The sequence below is a fragment of the Etheostoma cragini genome, chromosome 9 (genome assembly GCF_013103735.1).
Source record: "Etheostoma cragini isolate CJK2018 chromosome 9, CSU_Ecrag_1.0, whole genome shotgun sequence".
In the NCBI taxonomy this organism is placed as follows: Eukaryota; Metazoa; Chordata; class Actinopteri; order Perciformes; family Percidae; genus Etheostoma; species Etheostoma cragini.
The window spans coordinates 17247022-17268442 of record NC_048415.1 but is presented as its reverse complement, the minus strand read 5'-3'; the positions used below and the strand labels follow the sequence as shown (position 1 = coordinate 17268442).

The 21421-nt window shown below is 39.3% G+C and overlaps 1 protein-coding gene across 2 annotated transcripts in view; it reads right to left on the bottom strand.

The window, feature by feature from the left end:
• Nucleotides 1–21421, bottom strand: part of LOC117950219 (zinc finger protein GLIS1) — a 76590-nt gene that overhangs the window by 7127 nt on the left and 48042 nt on the right. Inside the window, exons 5-8 of one of the 2 annotated variants that reach the window (XM_034881016.1) lie at nucleotides 19916–20077; nucleotides 16983–17093; nucleotides 14031–14172; nucleotides 10076–10256 (exon numbers count right to left, since the gene is read on the bottom strand). In XM_034881016.1, coding sequence (XP_034736907.1) covers nucleotides 10076–10256; nucleotides 14031–14172; nucleotides 16983–17093; nucleotides 19916–20077 — 596 coding nt within the window. The remainder of the gene's footprint in view (nucleotides 1–10075; nucleotides 10257–14030; nucleotides 14173–16982; nucleotides 17094–19915; nucleotides 20078–21421) is intronic. The other variant, XM_034881018.1, reaches the window with a different exon arrangement.

The following is a 21421-nucleotide window of genomic DNA, read 5'->3' as shown; positions in this document are numbered from 1 at the left end:
CTTTTTATCACTTTTTTTAAACACACTATACTATGACTTTTTATCACTTTTCTCGACATACTATACTATGACTTTTTATCAGTATTTCAATATACTACACCACGACTTTTTGACATACTATACTATGAGTTATATACAATTTTTCAAAATACAATACTATGACTTTTTTGTCACTTTTTTTGACATATTAGACTACGAAAGGTTTCAACATGCTATACTATGACTTTTTCTCACATTTGTTGACATACTATACTATGACCTTTCATTACTTTTTTGACATTTTATACTATGACTAGTTTCAACATGCCATATACTATGCCCATCTATGACTTTTTTTTGTCATAATACTATACTATACCTTTTTCATCTCCTTTTTCGACATGATATACTGTTTTTTTATCACTTTTTTCAACATACCATGCTATGATTTCTTTCGAAATACCATAACTTTTTGACATTGTCTTTTTACATATTACTTTTTTATCACTTTTTTTACATGCTATACTGTAACTTTTTTTGACAAGCTCTATGACTTTTAATTCCTTTTTTCAACATCCAATACTATTACTTTTTTCAAGATGCTACATGACTTATTTATTAATTTTTTTGACATTTTATACAATGACTTATTCTTTCTTTCGAAATGCCTTACTATGACTTTGTTCGATATAAAAGAATATTACTTTTCTATTACTTTTTTTGACATACTATACTACGACTTTTCTATCACTTTTTTCAACATACCATATTATGACTTCTTTTTAAAATACTATACTATGACTAATATATAATTTTTTGAAAGACTATACTATGACTTTTTCATTCCTTTTTTTGAAATACTATGATAAGCCTTTTTTACTTGTTTCGACATACTATACTATAACTATTTTTGACATGCTTTACTATCACTTTTCTATCACTTTTTTTCAAAAATACTATACTTAGACTTTTTTGTCACTTTTTTGACATATTAGACTATGCCTATTTTCGACATGCTATACTATGCCATACTAGGACTTTTATTTTTTAACATACTATACTATTGCTTTTTTCTACATGCTGTATGACTTATTTATTACTTTTTTCAACATGCTATACTATACGAATACAAGTTTTTTATATCACTTTTTCAATATACTGAACTATGACTTTTCTATCACTTTTCTTTACATACTATGTATTTACTATTTTTCAAAATGCTATACTATGACTTTTTCATCACTTTTTTGACATGCTATACTATAATTATTTTTGACATACTATATTGTGATTTTTTAATGGCTTTTTTCAACATACTATACTATGACTAATATCGACATGCTATACTATGACTTTTCACGTTTTTCTACATACTATACTATGACATTTTATCACGTTTTTCTACATACTACAGTATATTATGACTTCTTTCAACATGCTATACCATGACTTTTTTATCACTTTTTTGGCATGCTATTCTATGACTTTTTATCACTTTTTTGACATACTGTACTATGAGTTTTTAGTACTTTTTTTTGACATGTTATACAATGAATTACAGTTGTTTGTATAAGTTTACGCACCCGTGCTAGAGTTGATTAAAAAGAGGAATAAAAAAACATTTCTGAATCAATACTGTATTGTAAATAAATAAATGTTCTTCCTTAAAATACAGGGGGCATAAGTATGCACATCCCTACGTTAAATTCCCATAGAAGCAGGCAGAGTTTTTTTTAGAGGCCAGTTATATCATGGATCCAGTATACTATGCATCCTGATAAAGTTCACTTTGCTTTTGGTATTAAAATAGCCCCACATCATCACATATGCTTCACCATATATGGAGATAGGCATGGGCAACTTTCCATAAGATTATGTCTCAATGCAAATCAAACTATCTATTAAGCTAACTGAAATCAATGAAATAACTGGTCTTTCAAAATAAAAATGATGTTTCTTTGTTCCTCTTTTTAATCAACTTTAGCATGAGTGTGTAAACTAATTCAAGCCACTGTGTTTGTTTTCGCCATGTTATACAATTACTTACTTATTACTTTTTTTGACATGTTATACTATGTTGGCATAATATCATATGACTTTTCTAACAATTTTTTAAACATACTATACCATGACTTTTTTCGGCATAATGTAATCAGACTTTTCTAGCAATATTTTTTTACATACGATACTATGACTTATTTATCACTTTTGTCAACATACTATACTACGATGTTTTTGAACACACTTTAAAATGACTTTATCACTTTTTTAAACTATGACCTTTTAATCACTATTTTTGACATGCTATACTATGATTTTTATCATAGAACATACTATATTATAACTTTTTTTTAACTTTTCAACAAAACTTATCTTTTAAAGATTATTATTCCCCCTTTACTGAACAGGACAGCTAAATACGAAAGGGGAGAGATAGATGTACAGTATCTGCCTGAAACATGAGTTGGCTTCTGTTAACATGGCACAAGTCTGAACTTAATCACTATAAAGGAATAGTGTGGCATATTCAGAAACACTCTAGTATAAATCTTCAGGCTAGTCTTCATGCTTTAAGAGTTATTTAATATGCGTCTTGTTCACACCTTCACAGGATTATGGTGACATATTTAGCCAGGAGCAGTAAGAACCACTTAAACGTTAATGTGAAAGTTAACAATTTACTGAAAAAAAACATCGATCTAATGACGTAAAGTTGTACACTTGACATTAACTGGAATGGAACAGCAACGTGGTCCAAATCCAGACTGATTGCCAGTTGACAGGCATTTAAAGACAGAGCTGGCCAATCACCTTCCCCAATACTCAACAGCTATTTAGCACCCTCTTAAGACTGCATATCAGGAATGCCAACACATAAACTGCTGTTGTGTTACCATGCACCGCTGTGCTGTTGAAGCATATGGTTTGCACTAAGCGCCATATGAATGTGAGGACATTGTTTCTGGAGGCAGCTGAGCCCTCAGATGACTGCAAACTGCTGGCCTGGCTGGAGCCTACTACATGACCTACTGCTTCATGCATGAGGGACGTCCCACCCACCACTCAGTAGCTGGCAGTGGCTTTGTGAAGGGTATTTGGCAGAGAGCGGCCAATGAAGGAAGATGGTAAACAATGTCAAATGAAAGTGTGAGAAGCTGCGGCGCGTTCTTGCCTCCATGCTACATTTATTGAACATTACAGAGCTGTAGGACATAGCTTAGGCCCACAATGTTTATGTCTTTGACTATGACAATTGAGATCATCTTGAAACCGTAATACTCTTTTTTGGGCTTTTATGCCTCTAATTTTTGAAAGGACAGTTAGGTGAGAAAGGGGGAAGACATACAATAAATGGTCACTCAGTACATGTGCTCCCGCTCTACCACTGACCCAACCTATAAGAGAGGTCACAATTTTGCTCCTGCATTTCTTCCTTTTGTTTGCCTGTCTCATGAACACATGAGCCAAAAACAAATGAAGATATGGCATCGGCCATCTAAATCTAGAGTTTCTATTATACCGACCAGTGGTGAAGGGTAACTCAGAACATTTCCTTAAAAGTTGTACCAACTATAAGTACAGTTTTGAGATACTTCACTTGAGTACTTCTCTTTTATACAACTCTATGTTTGTACTCCACCAAATATCTGAGGGAAACTTTTTACTCCATTCAGTTAGATGCAAGCTTATAAAATATGATGTATTCTTAAAAACTGAAATACCCAACGTTATATAAATTAGTAAAATAAGCTCCATCAACCAGCTAAATATTCAGTAAGAATAATTAGTGCTGTCAGTGAAACGTGTTATTAACAGCATTAACCCAAACCCATTTTAACGTCAATTTTTTTATTGCGAGATTAACGTTCTTTTTGGCCTAGCAAACTTTATAGTTTTTTTCACATGTTGCAACAACTAGTAACGTTAGAAAAACCATAACACTACATCAGATCTAGCTAGACCGGTAACAAAACAACAGGCACGCCGCACACACTTGTTTGGGCGGCCAAAGAGTAGTAACATAGCTGCAAACTAATTGCTCCCCAGCAAAAATCGTCGTTTGAATCGGAAAATGTCATCCACATGAATCGTGTAGATCCAAAGAGTTTTCATTTGGTGCACCAGTGCCCTAATGACCGTTATCTACCGGACCGAATTGCAACAGGGATTTGGATATATATATATATATATATATATATATATACATACATCTTTCAGTTCAGGCACCGTTTTAAAAGTATCGTATCATGTTGTTAAGAGCATTAAAAGGAAAAAAAGAAAAACATTGCGATTAATCGCGAGTTAACTATAACATTAATGCGATCAATCGCTACTAAACATTTGAATCGTTTAACAGCACAAATAATAATCCAGCAATGCAATATAACATGGAGATAGGCCATTTTGCCACCTAAATAAGACTTTTAGGTAAATTTTGCTACCAGTAATTTTTACTACTCAAGTAAAAATACTTTTAATCATGATGGGATATGTTTATAGTGTTGTATTGCTTTTATGTCAAAGTTCTAAATGCTTCAGACACCACTGCTTATTAATAATTTTGAGAAAGAATGAGGGACTCCAAATCTCACATTTTGCAGAATTAACATTAACATGGAGCTGATGCAGTAGGACTGAAGCATTTGGGAGAAACAGCTCATCAACATGTTCATCTGGGTATTATATTTAGGTGTTTGATTGTATATGGACTTAAACACCATGTCCATCTCTACAAAACTGAGGAAGTTTGTGTGGCACCTTGTGTTAGTCCAGCTTTGGAGAAGCTAGCTATTAGCAAGGGTGGCTAATCCATGGGTTGGCACTGGCCCAGTGCGTGGCCATGTGTTCCTTCCAGAGAGCAGCATTCCCCCAGGAGCTGCTGTCAGCACAAACTCAGGAAACAGTTATACTGTTCATATTTTTACAAGCTGCCTCTATGTGCAGCTAAAGTGAATCATAAGCTAATCACTGCCAGCTGCCCCCAGCCCTGCTCTCGTTGGTGTTTAGCTTGCTAGCAACTTAGGATCAAGGTATGAGGGGAATCTTTCATTTGTCACCTTAATCTCTTCTCCAATATTCATCTTCATTGACCATCCTGCACTACTGCTTTTTTCAGCCCACTCTTGTCCCACTGCAATTAAAGGGAGATTTGACCGCTGACCTGTTGATTCCTCAAGGTAAAGTTGGATGGGATTTTAAGGTGAGGCAATCAGATTGATGGACTAAATTTAATAAATATTCAGAAGGTTTAGAGGTTAGAGAGAGTGTGGACAGATGTGTAAAATACCCTTGTGTCCTGTCTACTATAACAGATGGTTGTGACCTTTATTGCGTGACGATATTGCCGGGAGGAGAGGGATGTGATGAGCTAGTAGGTTTATAAGACCTCATTCTTTGCTCACTGCGAGAACACAGCTCAGTGACTTTGACTTCAGTGACCCAGTAAATGTTTCTGTGAGTAATGTGGGAACGCTGATGTCATTCTGGGAATACGTTTTGATTTAGCACAGAAGTTCAAGACTAAACACCGATCTTACAACAAGAAGATGAAAAGGACTCAACTTAGACTATTTGCCCTGAATCCACATGAGTGCCCTCAAGTGCAGACAAAATGAATTGTGTTTTGGTAAGCGGACATGGATGTTGCCTGTGACCATTGTCCAGGAACATTACTTCATGTTGATGCACTCTTGTGTTAAAGAGATGGTGCCCTTGCAGTCTGGGCTCTTTGTCTTTTACTGAGAAATGATGGGACGGAAAGAAAACCTAAAGATTCATGAGCCGTCCTGCTCTGCTCCTCGTTCGTCTTCCTACACCTGAAGCTAGCTATCCCACTAGGGAGCGAGGATCAGACCCTGTCCTCCACAGACCCTACGTTCTCCACAAACACCCTCTGTCTCGCCTCTCATCTCTCTGACCATTAAGCCCCTCTGATGGATGATGGGGGCTTCTTTGGCGCAGATCGGTGGGAACACTTATGGTTCTGGTTAGCAAGCTAATGCTGTGCTTGGGAGACAGACTACAGCATCTTGGCTAAAGCTAATCTAAAGCTAAGCCAGCCCTGCAGGCCCCAGTGTGAAGAGCATAGCCAGGGCTTGGGATATGTTTTGGAGCCCCAAAAGCTCCCCCTTAGTCCCAGAAAAAGATAAATGCCCTCAACACAAAGGATCCATCTTTAATCACAGTCCTTTCCAAAGGAATTTGACAGCAAATCATCCAATTTTTCTGTGAGTTAACCGTTTGTGTAGACAGGTTAATTGAAGACTACACATTAATAACCGAGCACTACAAAATAAGTGACTGACCACATACTGTCATGAGCGACAACCTCAAAAGTATTTCTGTTCTGGCTGTGAGATTGATACTTGTTCTGGATCATTGTAGAATGATAATGGCTGCAAGACAGAGAGTGTAGAGTTACGTGTTGTGAACGTCCCCCTTCAGAGCAGGAACTCTTAATGTAGCTCTGTGCTGCCACTCTAATTCAATTAGCCTGTGTCAATCACTGCTGAGGTATCAAACCACCTCAGACTAATATTTGCAGAGGGGCTCTAATATCAATACGCAAGTAAAAGCTGTAGACTCTCTCCTCCGCAATTATATAACCACATATGGCTGAGGCAGTGAATGACAACATTTACCACCCATCTCTCTGTGAGCACGGGCCGGCATCATCGAACAGCTATGAGAGAGGCCTTAGAGACACACTCTCACTCACACAAGCACTCGCCATGCCGATCGCCAAATGTATTTAAACTGGCATATTTTAATATTAGCTTCAGAAAAATGACACTGGTATTTACAAAGTAAAAGACTCTAAATGGCCCATTTGAGCCAAAGTAAACACATTTAGCTATGAGGTCAGAGGCTGCCACACTAGAGGCAGGTTAGTTTGATAATTTTGTCAAAATGTTTAATGTCCTGCTAAACCGTTTGGGAAAAACAAGTGCGGCACTGATATTGACTTTGGCAGCAGCCTGTATACTCAAGGCTTTAAACATGTAAATCAAATGCTCCATCTTCAGGCAAATGTGAGTAGACGTTTCATGCCCGGCTGGTTGTACTGCAGGTCCCCTGCCACAACTCGCTTTTTGACTCCTCACCCCACCCTCTGTCCTCACTGGGTGATGAACAGATATGGCACTACAGTATGTGTGTGTGTTCATTTATGGCTGCTTTATAGGTCAAACATCTTGATTTGATGAAATCTGTAAATTTTGAAATTGCTACAATTTTAATGCATTGTCATCACGTCACAAGTATGTAGGAGCTTAGAAAAGGAGCACGGGAGATTACTTATATGGCATAATAGGCACTTAAGGAAAAAGGGGATTCTCACTGACAACCATTCCCATTTTCACACACACACACAATGTTCAGATGTTCCTCATCAAGCACCCAAAGGAACAGACCGAGGTCTCACATCCAATAATGTCACCCTGCCTGTGTAACCGCTGTTACAGCATCCCCTACTCAGGTCCTTTTCACTTTCCATTTCTCTCCTCACACTGGGAACTATGCATGCTGTTGAGAAAGAGGCACTGAAACCGCAACGTCATTTCGGGCGCGTTCTCCTGCTTTCAAGGCTTGAAACAACACATCGCCTTCCAGAGGCTTCCAGGCCGACCCGGCATCTCTGAGTGGCGCTCGGACGTTTACATCTAGACGGTTTTGCCGCGCTGGCCTGCTGCACTGTTTGTGCTGGAAGTCGAGCAGTCTGCTGTGCCTCACACCCCAATCACACGCAATCATGTGTGTTTCCTGGATAACTATATGTAAACTCCTCTCACTCACACATACGGAATACAAATACATGCACAGCTCTTAGAGTAATAAAGACATCAAACCTCATTCTGTCATGCACCTATACTGTATACACTCCCATAAAAGTGTATATACACATACAGACACCCATAGAGCGGACCACAGAGTGAAAAGAAAGCATGTTTATGTAACACGATAACTTTTGTAACACAGGGTTTTCAATGCTTGATTCCACTCTTTCTCAATGTTATTAAACTGTTAAAATCTGTTTTCCTTTTGTACCTCCCTGGTTTTCGGCACATTGTTTAGTACAGTACACACTGTGACTCCTGACGACACCCGGGTTCTGTAGCTCTGCTGGCTCTTGGGGGAAATCATGCGCACTAATAGGAAACATGCTGTGCCTCACATACACACAAACACACGCATGCAGCCACGCACGCACGCACGCACACACACACACACACACACACACACACACACACACACACACACACACACTTGGATACTCTCTATTACCTAAAGCAAAGGGTAGCTTTCTAAAACTGTTTCAATACAATAATTTGTGTATTCTCGTTACAGGCAATACATTTCTTCATTACATTTACAAGAAATTTAAAACAGGACTGAATCAATACATTTTCTTCTTTCCCAATGATGAAGCAATATTGGCACACTTACAAAATAATACTAAATTCAGATATATTACTTTCTCTTAAAAAATATCCCCAGTTGAACACATTTTCACAATTATCTCAAAGATACATCATCGTTTAAGATGGCATAATTTAATGCCGGACATTGTCTGCATTTGGTGTATGATCCCCCAACAAATCAAGTGTCTGATTGTCTGTAAAACAATTCAAACGAGAAGATTTGTACAATGGGAATAGTTTGATAATTTTCTCTGTTTTCAAATGTGTTGGTTCATGTCATTTGAGGATAATACAGCTCACAACATAAACACCAAACGATGATCCTATCACAGTTTACTCTCATTAAAGCGTGAATCATGTCCGGCCAAGCGGTTTGGTCATCGCGCTCATGCTGTTGTATCCAGTAGAGATGGGGGACCTTATGAACACCAAGTTCAGTGCCAGAAATAGAGTTAGTGATGTGTCAAATTGACCCTGTGGTGACCAGCACAACCCCTATTCCCACAAGGGGAGGTCTTAAGGGGTTGTGGAGTTGAGTTGATTTCCAATAAAACAGCCAAAAGGGTTTGTCAGCAGCACCGAGAGGCTTAACCTAACATGATCTAAGTGGGTTGGGCTTGAGGATCTGCCTTGATTCAGGATGATAATTTTGTGAAAAACAATGGAAGCGCAGTGGGTCAAAATCAGTGTGAGGATCATAATACTGTCAGCAGGAAGTATAGAGGAAGAAAGTTCAACCGGTCTGTGTGTGTTTGTATAGTTATATGCATACCTACATGTTAATGAGTAAAAGGATTCTGTTTTGTTTGAGAAAACCTGTTCATGTTCTTGCCCTATAAAGGTAAATATGTTGCAAAATGTGAGAGCGCGTAGATGTGATGTGAGCACTTTTGAGATTATTTGGTGGAATAGAAAGCTAGCGTTAGCAAACTAACCCCACTTATAATGAAATACATTTTAGTTATCCTAACACTTTTAACACTCAAACTGAAACACTGGCGGTGAGCTCTGGAGCTCTCCTTGTCCCGCTGAGGCTCCGATCAGATTTGGTCGAGGTTGGCAGCGAAGCTTTCTAGCAATGTTTCCACGCTGGCCGAGCCCCACTAATGGGGGTCCGTCTGCTGCTGCGGAACCTGGACCTTACCGCCAGTGTTTCAGTTGTACTGTTAAAAGTGTTGAGATAATTAAAAGTTATTTACAGTTTTTAGAAGCGGGCTGGCTGCTAGTTAGCTAACACTAGCTTTTATGCTACATAAATAAGCCAGACAGAGTTGTCCCTCATCTGGCGATGGAAACCCTGCTGTCCCTCCCCGTCCCTTTGGCTCAGAGCTCCACAGACTAGGTCCACAGGTACAAATTAGTTTTGCACCCTATCTATGCGCTCTCACATTTTGCACCATATTTACCTTAATATTGCCCTATCCATTGAATGTTCAGCTAGAGAAGTTTAACCTTACCAGACTGTGATGTCACGTGACTTTACTGCAGAGGCCGACCAGAAGATGTTTTGGTCATGAGACAAGATTGTGACATGATTGTTTGTTGAATTATCCACTCATTAATTGGGAAATGTACACTTCTTACCAGGTTTAATATTTCCTGCCACCGCCTACTTTAACAGGGCAAGAATAAATATGACGCATCTCCAAAGCTGAATACATCCATGATGGACTCACCCATCTCTTGTGCCGTCCATGGCAGCCAGTGGGGACAGGTGATGAGGACTGCCAAGGTCCCGGTCCAGTCTGTGTTGTCGGGAGGGCAGGTCCGTGGTGGAGACGGAGGTGGGGTTGGGGTTAGGGGAGAGGAGCTCAACTGAGGCACTATGATGGGGGGTGCTGGAGCCAGGGTACAGGCCTGAAAGACAAACAAAGCTAATTCAGTAAATGTGCCAAATAAACTCTAGGGCCCTGAGCTCGATCTTTCCTTTGAGCAAATTAAAGACCATTTCATGGCAACAGGATTTTGTTTTGACAACCTTCATCCAATCAGAGAGCTTTGTAAAAGAAAATGTTCTGTGTTTGTGCTGTTTGTAATTTAGGGTACATTGTTTTGTGCTGCCGCGGGGATTGGCCTTGTTCGTCCTTTCAGCTGTTTGTTCTTAATACACGATAATAAACTAAAATGTTACATGTGTGTGAACGGTGACTTAAAACGGTAGGGAATTTCAAAGCGGGAATAGGGTTACTGTATAGCCTCTGTTTTGTGTGTTTGTGCACGCTGACACTCACGTTTATGGTTGTGTGAGTACATGTCGATGTATTTGCCATGTATTTCTGCACATATGTATGTTTAATGTACTGTAACTGTTACTGTTAGTGTCATTTTTTTAAATGGCTTTCACACTGCTGGTATCGTGCAGAATAAAAGAAAATAGTATAATTTCCTCTCTGTTCCAAAATGTCCAATATGTCTTTTACTATTCAATCACTGAGTATTTGTAATCCTATTTGATTAACATTTTGTTGACACAGTGGACTGTGGGGGGCATTGTTTTCTCATGTAGCTGGCTGCATGTTGCCAACTTTTCTACTGTTTCAAGCTGTGGACTCAAATCTAACACTGATCCATTTTTCCTATTCAGAATGCAAACTAAGGCTGCAATTAATAATTATTTTTATTCTTAGTGAAAAATGGCCATAATAAATTTCCAATGGCCAAGTTGAAAATGTTGTGTTTTGTCAGACACATAGCCCAAAACCCAAAAGTAGTCATTTTGCAGTCGTATAAAACTGGGAAAAATAAGTATACTGTATGTCTTTTCATTTAGGAAGCAGCTTGTGTTCAGCAATATGTGCATGAGTGCAATCTTCCTGAAATCAGTGTCAATTTGTCACCACAGTGTGCATGTTGTCTACCAGTCTTTGGAGCTGCGCTTGCATAGATCAGTCAACAGATCCGCTGCATAACATCAGACCTTTCCATCAGCTGCCTTGACAAGTTTCTGCAGGTTTAATCTGAAAATATTACTCCAGAAAGAAACAAGAAATCACAGTGAATCAAGAACTAGACACTGATTCTTGTTAAGAGAGCTTATACTGGATCTCCACTTGTTCTTCCAACACATAAATCTACTCTCTCCATCTTCAGCTTCATTTGTCTGATTTCTTTCCCAGCATTCACAAGGAGAGTGGGGAGCCGGTTGCCTTGAGAGATTCACCAGCGATGAGAGGGGAGGACAGGAGGAGATGAAAGGAAGGGAGAAGATTGGTGCTCCTGGTTTTGCCGTTTCCAGGTCCAGCTGTTCTCAAGTGGAAGCATGCTGGGGCCTGATCTGACAGCACTCTAAAAATGGTTACAAGCTTGATTCATTACCCACAAATCATCAATCACCGACCTTAAATGTTTTCCCCTTTAGCCCCAACATCTGCTACCAGACCGGCAAAACAGTCGACAAATAATGGCTGTGATTGCCTCAATTTCATCGCTAGTTCCTTGTGGGGGGAGAGTGAGAGGATCTGATGGCACTTTTTACTGGTTAGTAGAGGATTATGTTCTGAAGATGTTGTTTATTGGCTCTAAAGCGCCTCTGGTGGAGTTCAGGGAGACAGCTCTGTGTGAGAAGAATATGGAGAGGTATATCAGTTATTCAGTATAATAGCAGGAGCATGTAAACCTCTGCACTATAACTATGATAAGTGCTTCCTCTGGTTAATCAGGGAACACTAATTATGCTCTATAAAACAGAGAGGGGCTTCTCGTAAGTCTCACTGCAGCCATGTGAATAAGAACAGACTTATAACCGGAGAACAGGAAAACAAGTTTAGCTCTGCCTGGAAGCATGACTCATTTTATGCTCCACAAGTGTTAATGATGGGATAGTTGCCCACTTTGCCCCACCTCTTTCATACATCCTATTGGGCCTGCAAAGTGAAACTTGTAATGACAGGTAGTTACCTAAAGGTGTCATTGTTCTAGCTTAGGCTTAAGGGAGCCGAAGAAGAACAGGACAGGAAGTGGAGGTATGTTCTTGCACGTTGAAAAGCTAATAAACCGAGCCTCAACTGACCTCACGTGTGGCCGTCTTCTAAGATTATTTATGCCTGTAAAATATATCAACAGACATTACAAAACTCATGTAAATGGGGATCCTGAACGCCAACCTGCAACATCTTTGCTGGCCTTGAATAACACTGCATCCCTGAATGCTTTGGCATCGGGTCACGAGCGAGCTCGTTGGGGCTTTAAACCATTTAAAACGAGATAGCAAGCAACATCAACTCGGAAACAAAGGGAGGCTGAGGGGAAAAAAGCCAAGACTCAGAGGCCCGGTATGACATTGAAAGACAAGTTGAGCGTTCATGGTCATCAATGGTGCGCTGAGTTCCAGCAACAATAACAGAGAGCAAGAGGGAGCCTGGATGGGGTACAGGCAGAAAACAAGGAAAGATATGTTCATAAACGGGGAATATCTTGTCTTTAAGATTGTTTATAATTGATTTATCTCTCTCCTGGTCCCAATCCAAAGTAATGTTGACATGTGGGGGAGGTCAAATTCATCAATTAGAAAAATGAAAGTTTAAAGGCCACATGTGAGGAACAAAAGTTTCCATTTGCAGGGGTTTGTAATGGGTTTTGCAGCATTTGTATGACATGATGACAGGTTAACATGATATGGTTGTGAAATACAAACCAAACAAACTTCCTGCTAAACTTTAATAGCAGAGTAGAGTCCAGAAATGTTAATATGAAATGTGTATAAGCAATTAAAGATAAATTATAGTGGTTTAATCTGTTTGTGTTTGACCAAAGGCGCCCTAAGTATGATTTTTACTGCCTGAAAGCACAAAATCTCCCTAATACATCTGCAGGAATGTTGACATGGCTGTTGATGACCACCATGACTCGGTGATTGCCTTGCCAGGTGTTGGGATTGTTGGCGGTCAAACTTCACTTGCTGGCCTGTTCTTCTGTTTTGGAACAAATACTCCATGGCTCATCAATATTTTGAGACATGGCCAGTCTCTTTCACTCACATTTTGAGTTGCTCAACCACAGAGGATGGTGCTACTAATCGTGTCAAATCGTATATTGTATTCAAGACCAGAAGCAAAGGATAAGAGGTATTTATGCCATAATTAACTTACATTCTAGCATCTTTTGTTGAAGTGTAACATTTGAAAAGTGTTAAAAGAAATTTTAAATATATATAGTAATATAATAATTATAGTAATAATTATAATAATTATTATAATAATTATATTAATAACAATATAAAATAAAAAAATACAAATCTGTTGTGAGGAAATAATGCCACAGACACAGGCCCAATGGCTAGTAATTGGCAGTGATCAAAACAACACATATCTTGGGACTACAAGAAGCCAAACTGGAGGGGGGAAACATGGGGAAATGAAGGATAAATGTATTTCATCGTCATGAACAATCGGTTTTCTTTAATGTTGTTATTTAGTGTTGCAAATCTCTTGCCAATAAAGATTTATGGGGTGTGGTGTGTGTGTGTGTGTGTGTGTGGGGGGGGGGGGTGAAACACAAGGAAGAAACACTGAGAGAGAGACTAGAGACCTGACTTGTTGCTGCTGACAAAGTATCAGATTACTTAATGCTTTCATAAGGAGAAGCGGTTACATAATCAGGGTGTTAGATGACAGAGCAGCTTCCTGCGTGCACCTGCGAAGATGTCTTGGCCCAGTCCAGGAGAACAGCCATCTTTGCCGTTGTAGAGGTGCTGCGAGGAGGTGGAGCTCTGCAGGTGCTGCATGGAAAGACAGTCACTCAGGACGTCCTGCTCCAGGTGAGGACAGGGCCGAATCTGTCAATCACACAATGTTAACATAAGAATAAACAAAACAAATGTTTACAAGAAGTGATGTTGAGTCATTTACAGAGAACTCCATCTGGTTTGCAAGATTACACAACCTCAGAACAAAGCATAGGCTCAGTTGTGTCTATTTGTAGGCTGGAGCCCATGTTTTTTTTTTAACTCTTTTTGTGTACTAATGCGATTGTAATGTTAATTTAAAACAGTAACTCAGCAAATGGGAATGCATTGTCAGTCAGGGGGAGCCAAATGAAAAGATCACACGCTCCTTTTTGAGTCATGGACATTGCGGGTAAGTGATCACTGTACCAACTCAGAGCCAATGCAAGATTGCTTCTGTTTCTCTCACTGCCAACAGTAATGGAGGCAACTGAAGACACATTTCAACTGGAGTTGATCACACGCCACGCAGAAGAAACTTAAACCTAAGGAAACTTGTGTCAGTTGGAGAAATGGGACATCTGCCTTATGGATCAGTAGGGCAGCTGACCTCTGTACTGTATGTCAGTGGATTTCTCTGTAATAAAACATTAAAGTTGCTGAGGTACACACTGTGACTGTATTAACAACCACATCTTTCCTTTACTCAGGAGATTTACCTTCAAAGAACCTGTAAATTCAGCACAGGGACTGGGACAGTACTTTAGCTGGATATTAGAAGTAGGCAGAAAGAAAAAGCATTACAAACCAACAATGTATAGCACTGCATGGTGTGCACGAATCAAGACACTGACTGGAGAAAGAGTGTATCAATGTATCAATCATATTCAATTTTTCACTTTAAGGGTTTAACAGCTATATATTATCAGGCTAACGTAGCTCGGTTGGCAGGTTCAGTTAAACCTGGCAGTATTTGTGCAGTACAACCCCTTTTATTTAGTTAATTCCAATGTAGTTATAATGCTTTATTCACAAAGCTTTATTCACATCCCATTTTAATTCAGTAATGTGTAAATCTCCACTTAGTAAACACGTTATACATATGTGCAACAGGCTCTTTATCGTTTGAATCCAATAAACATGGGTTCATTTAATTTGGGAATCAACATGTAAACCTGTTAAAATTGTAAATCAAGTTTGGTTTTGTGATCATGCTGTGATATCAACCATCTTGAATAATCCATATTTTGTTGTATAATAGCAAGAAGTGATAACTTTATGATGCCAAGAGGCAATAAAAACCTGTCAGTGTTGCTGTGAGTCATTTGGACCGGTAAGAGTGTATTTTTTAAAACAAAGTGTTCACGTTACAGATGACAAAGCCAATGTTGTCCACCAAGGTTTTGTCTTCATCATGATTCCAACCGTATCAATCTCTCGTTCTGTCTCTCTTTGTCTGTCTGTCTGTCCATCCATCCACAATGAAAATCAATTACACATTTAGATTTTGTGGTTGGAAACATTCTACTGCATTATCACAACCATCTAGTTCATTGACAGTGACGAGCCAAGTGGACAGATAACAGCTTTATCTGTGTGTGACTTACGTCTTTTAACACCTTATGCCTATCCCGCCACTTAAATTATGGCTGGCATTATACATGTTATGATTTCAAACTTAGATACTGTATGTCAATAAACGTGCATGTGCCTGTCCTCTTGGGGATCCTTATGAGGGCCCTGCAAACTATTTATCACGTGTAATTGGGGCTCTGTTCTCCCCACAGCGACACTCCTAACAGTTTTTCTCTGGACCGTTCCAAGAGTGGAGTAAGAGCATTTGTTTGACATTTGTCCATAACATCTGGTCACTGGGGTATTCCACAGTACAGCTTATTAACAATGCTACAAGCACACATGTGTTTCCTTTTACGGCGCTAAGCAAAGAAACACATCATCCAGCCTACCACTATCCAGCCCCTTCCACAACAATGAGCCCATTCTCTCTTATTTACCCGCATCCAGTCAGGGAAAGAATGGACTTTTTACCATGAACATGATGAAATGTGGTCAAACCTGATCCATTGTTGGAAAAGCGATTCTCAAAGACACCCCTCTACTAAACCCCCAGTCACCCAACCCATCAATTTAACCAACTAGATGGATCTGTGGATAATGTACATCAGAGCTGGCCCATTTCTTAAAACTGTATCCTTACTGTATTGACTTGAGTTGAGTCAGGCTGAAAACTGCACAGTAGCTCTTCAGCAGACCACTGTGCTCTACATGATACGCAAGCAAAGCCACCAATATCAAAATTTGGTTATTTGTCCCAAGGGAGATTTGTCTTGGACAAAAGGCTGACACATAAAAATACATGTAATATATACATACATGGACAGACACAGGTCATTAGACACATACAATACAGTATGCAACACAAGTGCAAACAATAAAGTCATTCCACACCTCCTCATACTTTATGGCCCGAGTTTGAGAGATTTACTGATATGGAAATACATACGTTTTTATATCTGTTGAGGTATCTTTTATGCTTATTTGGGACCCTGTCATGTCAACCTGATGGAAGCAGCTCATAGTGTAAGACCTGTGAGGGGTCAGCCATAACATGTACCAAAGATGTATGGGTTTCGACTATGATTTGTTATGAAAAAGGAAATGTGATAGATAATATTCCACTTTTTTTAATTAGCAGTTTAATAGTATGTAATTAATTTACTGCCATCTTCCAGGTAGAGACATATAATACATATTTCTGTTATTTTGTTTGGTGTTAAAAAAAGGACAAAAGTCTAACAAATCAGTTACTACCTGACAACAGGAGCAGTTTTTAGCTTTCTGTTTCTCTTGAAATCTCAATATTTATTCATTCCATTAATCCCTTTTATAAGGTGTCTTACCTTTCTACGCACCTGTTGCTCTTTAGCCGAGTGGATCTTTACATGTTTGCGTAGGGAGCTGGGATCTGTGTAGCGCTTGGTACAGCCGGGGATCTGACATGCGTACGGCTTCTACAAACACAAAGAAAAAAAAATGTTTCACGTTCGGTTGAAGGGTAGACGCATCTGCATTCACTTTGTTTTCTAAGGACAGAGACACAACAAAAAAAGTCTGAAAGTTGTTCAAGAAGAGATGACAGAAATTGGGGAAATTAGGGTGTGAGTAAGCACAATTTATACACTAAGATTAAAATCTGTTGAAGTGAAGGCAAAGTTAAAGTCCTACCTTTCAGCTGAGAATGACAGAAATTGAAGAAGAGGGAAAAAAGCATGAAAAGAAAAAAAGAAAAGATTTAGTTATAAAATATTTCAAAAAGAAATGAGCTCCATGTAGCGTTTGGATTTAGATTCAGGAATTTAAAGCTGCTCTATGTGCTGTTTCACTTAGTGTTACTTGTAGGTATGTCCTTATTTTCTTCACCCAGCATAGTAATGAACCCTCTTTCTTACCGACAAAATCAATGTGACATGATTAATATCAACACTCGACAATGTATGTAAAATACAGCAGGATATGGTTAGTTGTTTCTGCACATTTAAAATAGGACTGTGATGGGAAATTTTCTACATTGGATATTACGGACGAATAAAGAGCTGGTAATGTTACTCTATACAGTCAGTATGTACTGTGTGTCAGTGCTGACATACAGACTGGTTGTGAGGAGGGAGATGTTGAAAGATTAGAGAAACAGACATGACATCTGTAAAATGACTGCACTATCATGGAGTTTCCTCATCATTTCACATTCTTCTCATTAATCAAGCAAATATAGCATGTAGCTAGCTGATTGAGGGATTTTTCCCTTTACGGCAAAAAGTTTTTTTTCATGCTCAGGAACATAGGTTGGCCATTAAAGTGTAAGGGGATATGCGTCTTTATTAGCTCTGCCTTCATACGTCAACCTTCTCTGTAAATAAGCCATTGCTATTACAAGGCTCTTACAGTGCCACTCATCTCCGCCATGTTTGTTTTGTCAAGCAACGCACCAATACAGCGCAGAACCTTTAGTAAAAAAAATAAAAAATCAAGCACAACTTCTGTGCAGAATAAATACCATTAAAACTTGAAAATGATTTTCCCTCAAAGTGTTTTTGGCAGGACGGCCACGCACAGCGAATGCTTTAGCGGAGTGTTAATGTGAAGCCATAAGCATCAGGGTCCCAGATTAGCTGTATCATTTGCCCTACTGTGGAAAGAGTGGCTGGAGGAGGAAAATCCCTTACTGATAGAATAACACAAGTCTGCATTCAAAACTCTACTGAAGCAAAGGTTCTGAGTGATTTACTATTACGTGTACCAAAAGCACTGGTGGCTGGCCAATACAGAAACACAGGGGGAAGATATCCTGGAAATATGAGTATTATAAAAAAAATACTGTTAAAATTAATACTTCTTTCATTTGAAGTTTGGCAGAAAGCGGTGAATTTGAGCATATACTGATTTAAAAAAGCCTCACTGTGTGCCACTACAGCTCTCTTTCTACTTGCTCAGCATCACTGATGTTTTATTCTCTCTGGCTTTTTAAAGTACTTGCTCAAAATCCTGAATGCACCTCAGATTTTGTTATTGGAAATTTTTTACAATCATTTGTTAAGAATCTTGTATATAATTGTAACAATCTTTCAATGATAAATAGATTGAGTTGATGAGTTTTCGTGCCTTTACTGAAATATGGGATCTAATTGAGGGTTTAAGGACAATGGGTGTCGTATGTTTTTCAAATTGTAAAGAACTATGAGACGAATTTGTGAACTTGGCATATATCAATAAAAGGTAATTGACTTGAATGAATATAGCTACGAGGAAGCAGAATAACATTTACATTAACTTCATTCTGGATTCACATAATTAAATCGCTAATTTAATTGCTTAATTTTTAGGCTACATTGTTGAAAGGCTCCTTAAAAAGACCTATTCTAAATAATTTCCTTGATTTCCAGAGCTATGATTGACTTATATTATTGCTTTGGCTGGTTGGCTTGAAGCTGGTACGTGCGCACCTTTTAGGGACTGGTCAAAGACTACCTTCAACTGAGAATTCTCAAATAAGTACAGACATTGAATTAAATTAGTTGTTAATAGAACAAATTACTTTAAAATGTAGAGGAGAAAACTGTAAAGTTCCCTGAAGTATGAGAACAAATACCTTAGTGGTACTTAAGTACATATTTTGAGCAAAACAAGTTGTTTACTCCCTTGCTGTGTTGCCATGTGGATGGTGATAAAGTGAGGTATTGGTGGGGTTACTGAGACATGACGAGTGACTCAACCTTTCCCTCCATTTACAGGTCAGAGAAACAGGCAAAGCTCTGTGTGAGCTTGCACTCCAATCCAAGTCTGTTATGGCCCCAGCTGTGACTTAGCCTAATGGAACGGATCATTTAATGATCTGTGGCACGTCACTGCCAACGTAGAGAGAGTGAGAGTGCCACACTGCTCACTGACTGACAGCAATTTAAAGTCTAACACTGTCAAGTTATGGAAATAGGCAATGACACTTGGAACGTAGTGTAGTTTTTAATGTTGGTGTAAAAGTAATGGAGGGAATCAGTGTGAGCGCACACCAGACACACACATGCTGTTTGCTAGCTCTTTGAAAACTCATATTTTAATTTTGCTTTCAATCTAATACCTGAATAGATTTGATAGAAACTAAATGAAGCTTGTATCCAACACATGCAAACATTTATAGTCCATCATTTCATGCAGCCATGCCTTCTGCAACACACCGACCACCCATACTATTTTAACTGTTGGCCCGAGACAGGTTAAACATTAATCTACTATGGCAAAGCATTGGGCGGTGAGACAGAGCAGAGACTTAGTTTCTGACCGTGTCCAGGTGAGTGCGCTGATGCTTGGCGCGGTCGCTGGAGTTGCTGAAAGCTTTCTGGCAGCCTGGGTGCTGGCACAGGTACGGCTTCTCTCCTGTGTGGCTCCTCAGGTGGATCTTCAGGTTCTCCAGACGTGAAAACGCTTTGTTACAACTCTCAAACTGCAGGGGGAGGGAAGAAGAACAAGACACACACACACACACACACACACACACACACACACACGCATACACACACACACAAACACACACACACACACACACAAATACACACACACGCACAAATACACACACACATGGACAAAGACAACCACAGTCAGGCAGGTATGCACAGGACCACACAAGGAAACAAAAATAAACACACACACACACACCCACACACACACACACACACACACACACACACACACACACACACACACACACACACACACACACACACACAAATGAAACCAATCAGTGTAAAGTTGGCATATTCTGGTACAATGTGGGCTCTGTATATGGGTATGTCTGTGACTCAGAAAGAAGCTGTCCCACTCTTTCCCCTACTCTCTTGATCACTCGCACAGCTGGAGGAGTTCACTCTACACCACATATTCATCAGCTATGGAAAAGTGAGAGATGCTTTAAAACATGGGTGGTATAATCCTGAGCCTTTTTTTTTCCATGGATCTTGAATTACGCTGACAATCCAGGTACCTTTGTTAAAAACCACATCCACTTGAAAGACAGTCGCATGCGTGACAGTGCACCTGCCTCAAGGCTGCCGCTGCGTCTAAATTGCAGGGGAAACTGGAGTGTGCTGTACAGCGGCGGTTAATGGGCTGTAATGCATAGCATGGGATAAGTGTTCTGAAGTGTATAGTGCCTTAGACTGACAAGTGACAGTGACTGTAAACAGACTCATATCCGACCCAGTTTGGCCCATTTGATCCAAACCACTCAGCCAATGAACACCACAGATTTGTTAACACGTGAATAATTTATGAGGCTTCTCGCATATCCACTCCTGCTCTTAAGCAAAAAACAAGGCTGATTGGTTGATTAGGCAGTCCATGTCAAGACCCCCTACAGGGGCTGCTGTGTAAAGAGTCACAAAGTTTAGGGTATACAGTAGTATGGGAAGCATAGCTCAATGCTACTTATATATATTTAGGATTCATCTTATGTACAGTAAGTGTTCAGCAGCATCAATATATTCAGACTGTCAATATAGGAACAATAGTAGCATAAGTGTTTAAGTTATCATCTTTCTTCTGTCACCCTATAAGGACTGGTACATAAAGCACAAAACAAGTGGAGACAAAAGAGTACAGAGACAAAAGATGGTGAGGAAGATGGAAAAGGGGGTTGCTTCATGAAGAGTACCGGTAATAGACTGCATAAACTGGTGAAGGAAAGCTATATTAGCCCTTTTTGGCCAAAATGTTCCAGGAACTAGGGAACCAGAGGAAATAAAAATCTATTTTGTGCATTTTTGTTTGCATTAAAAAATCACGGCTTTCT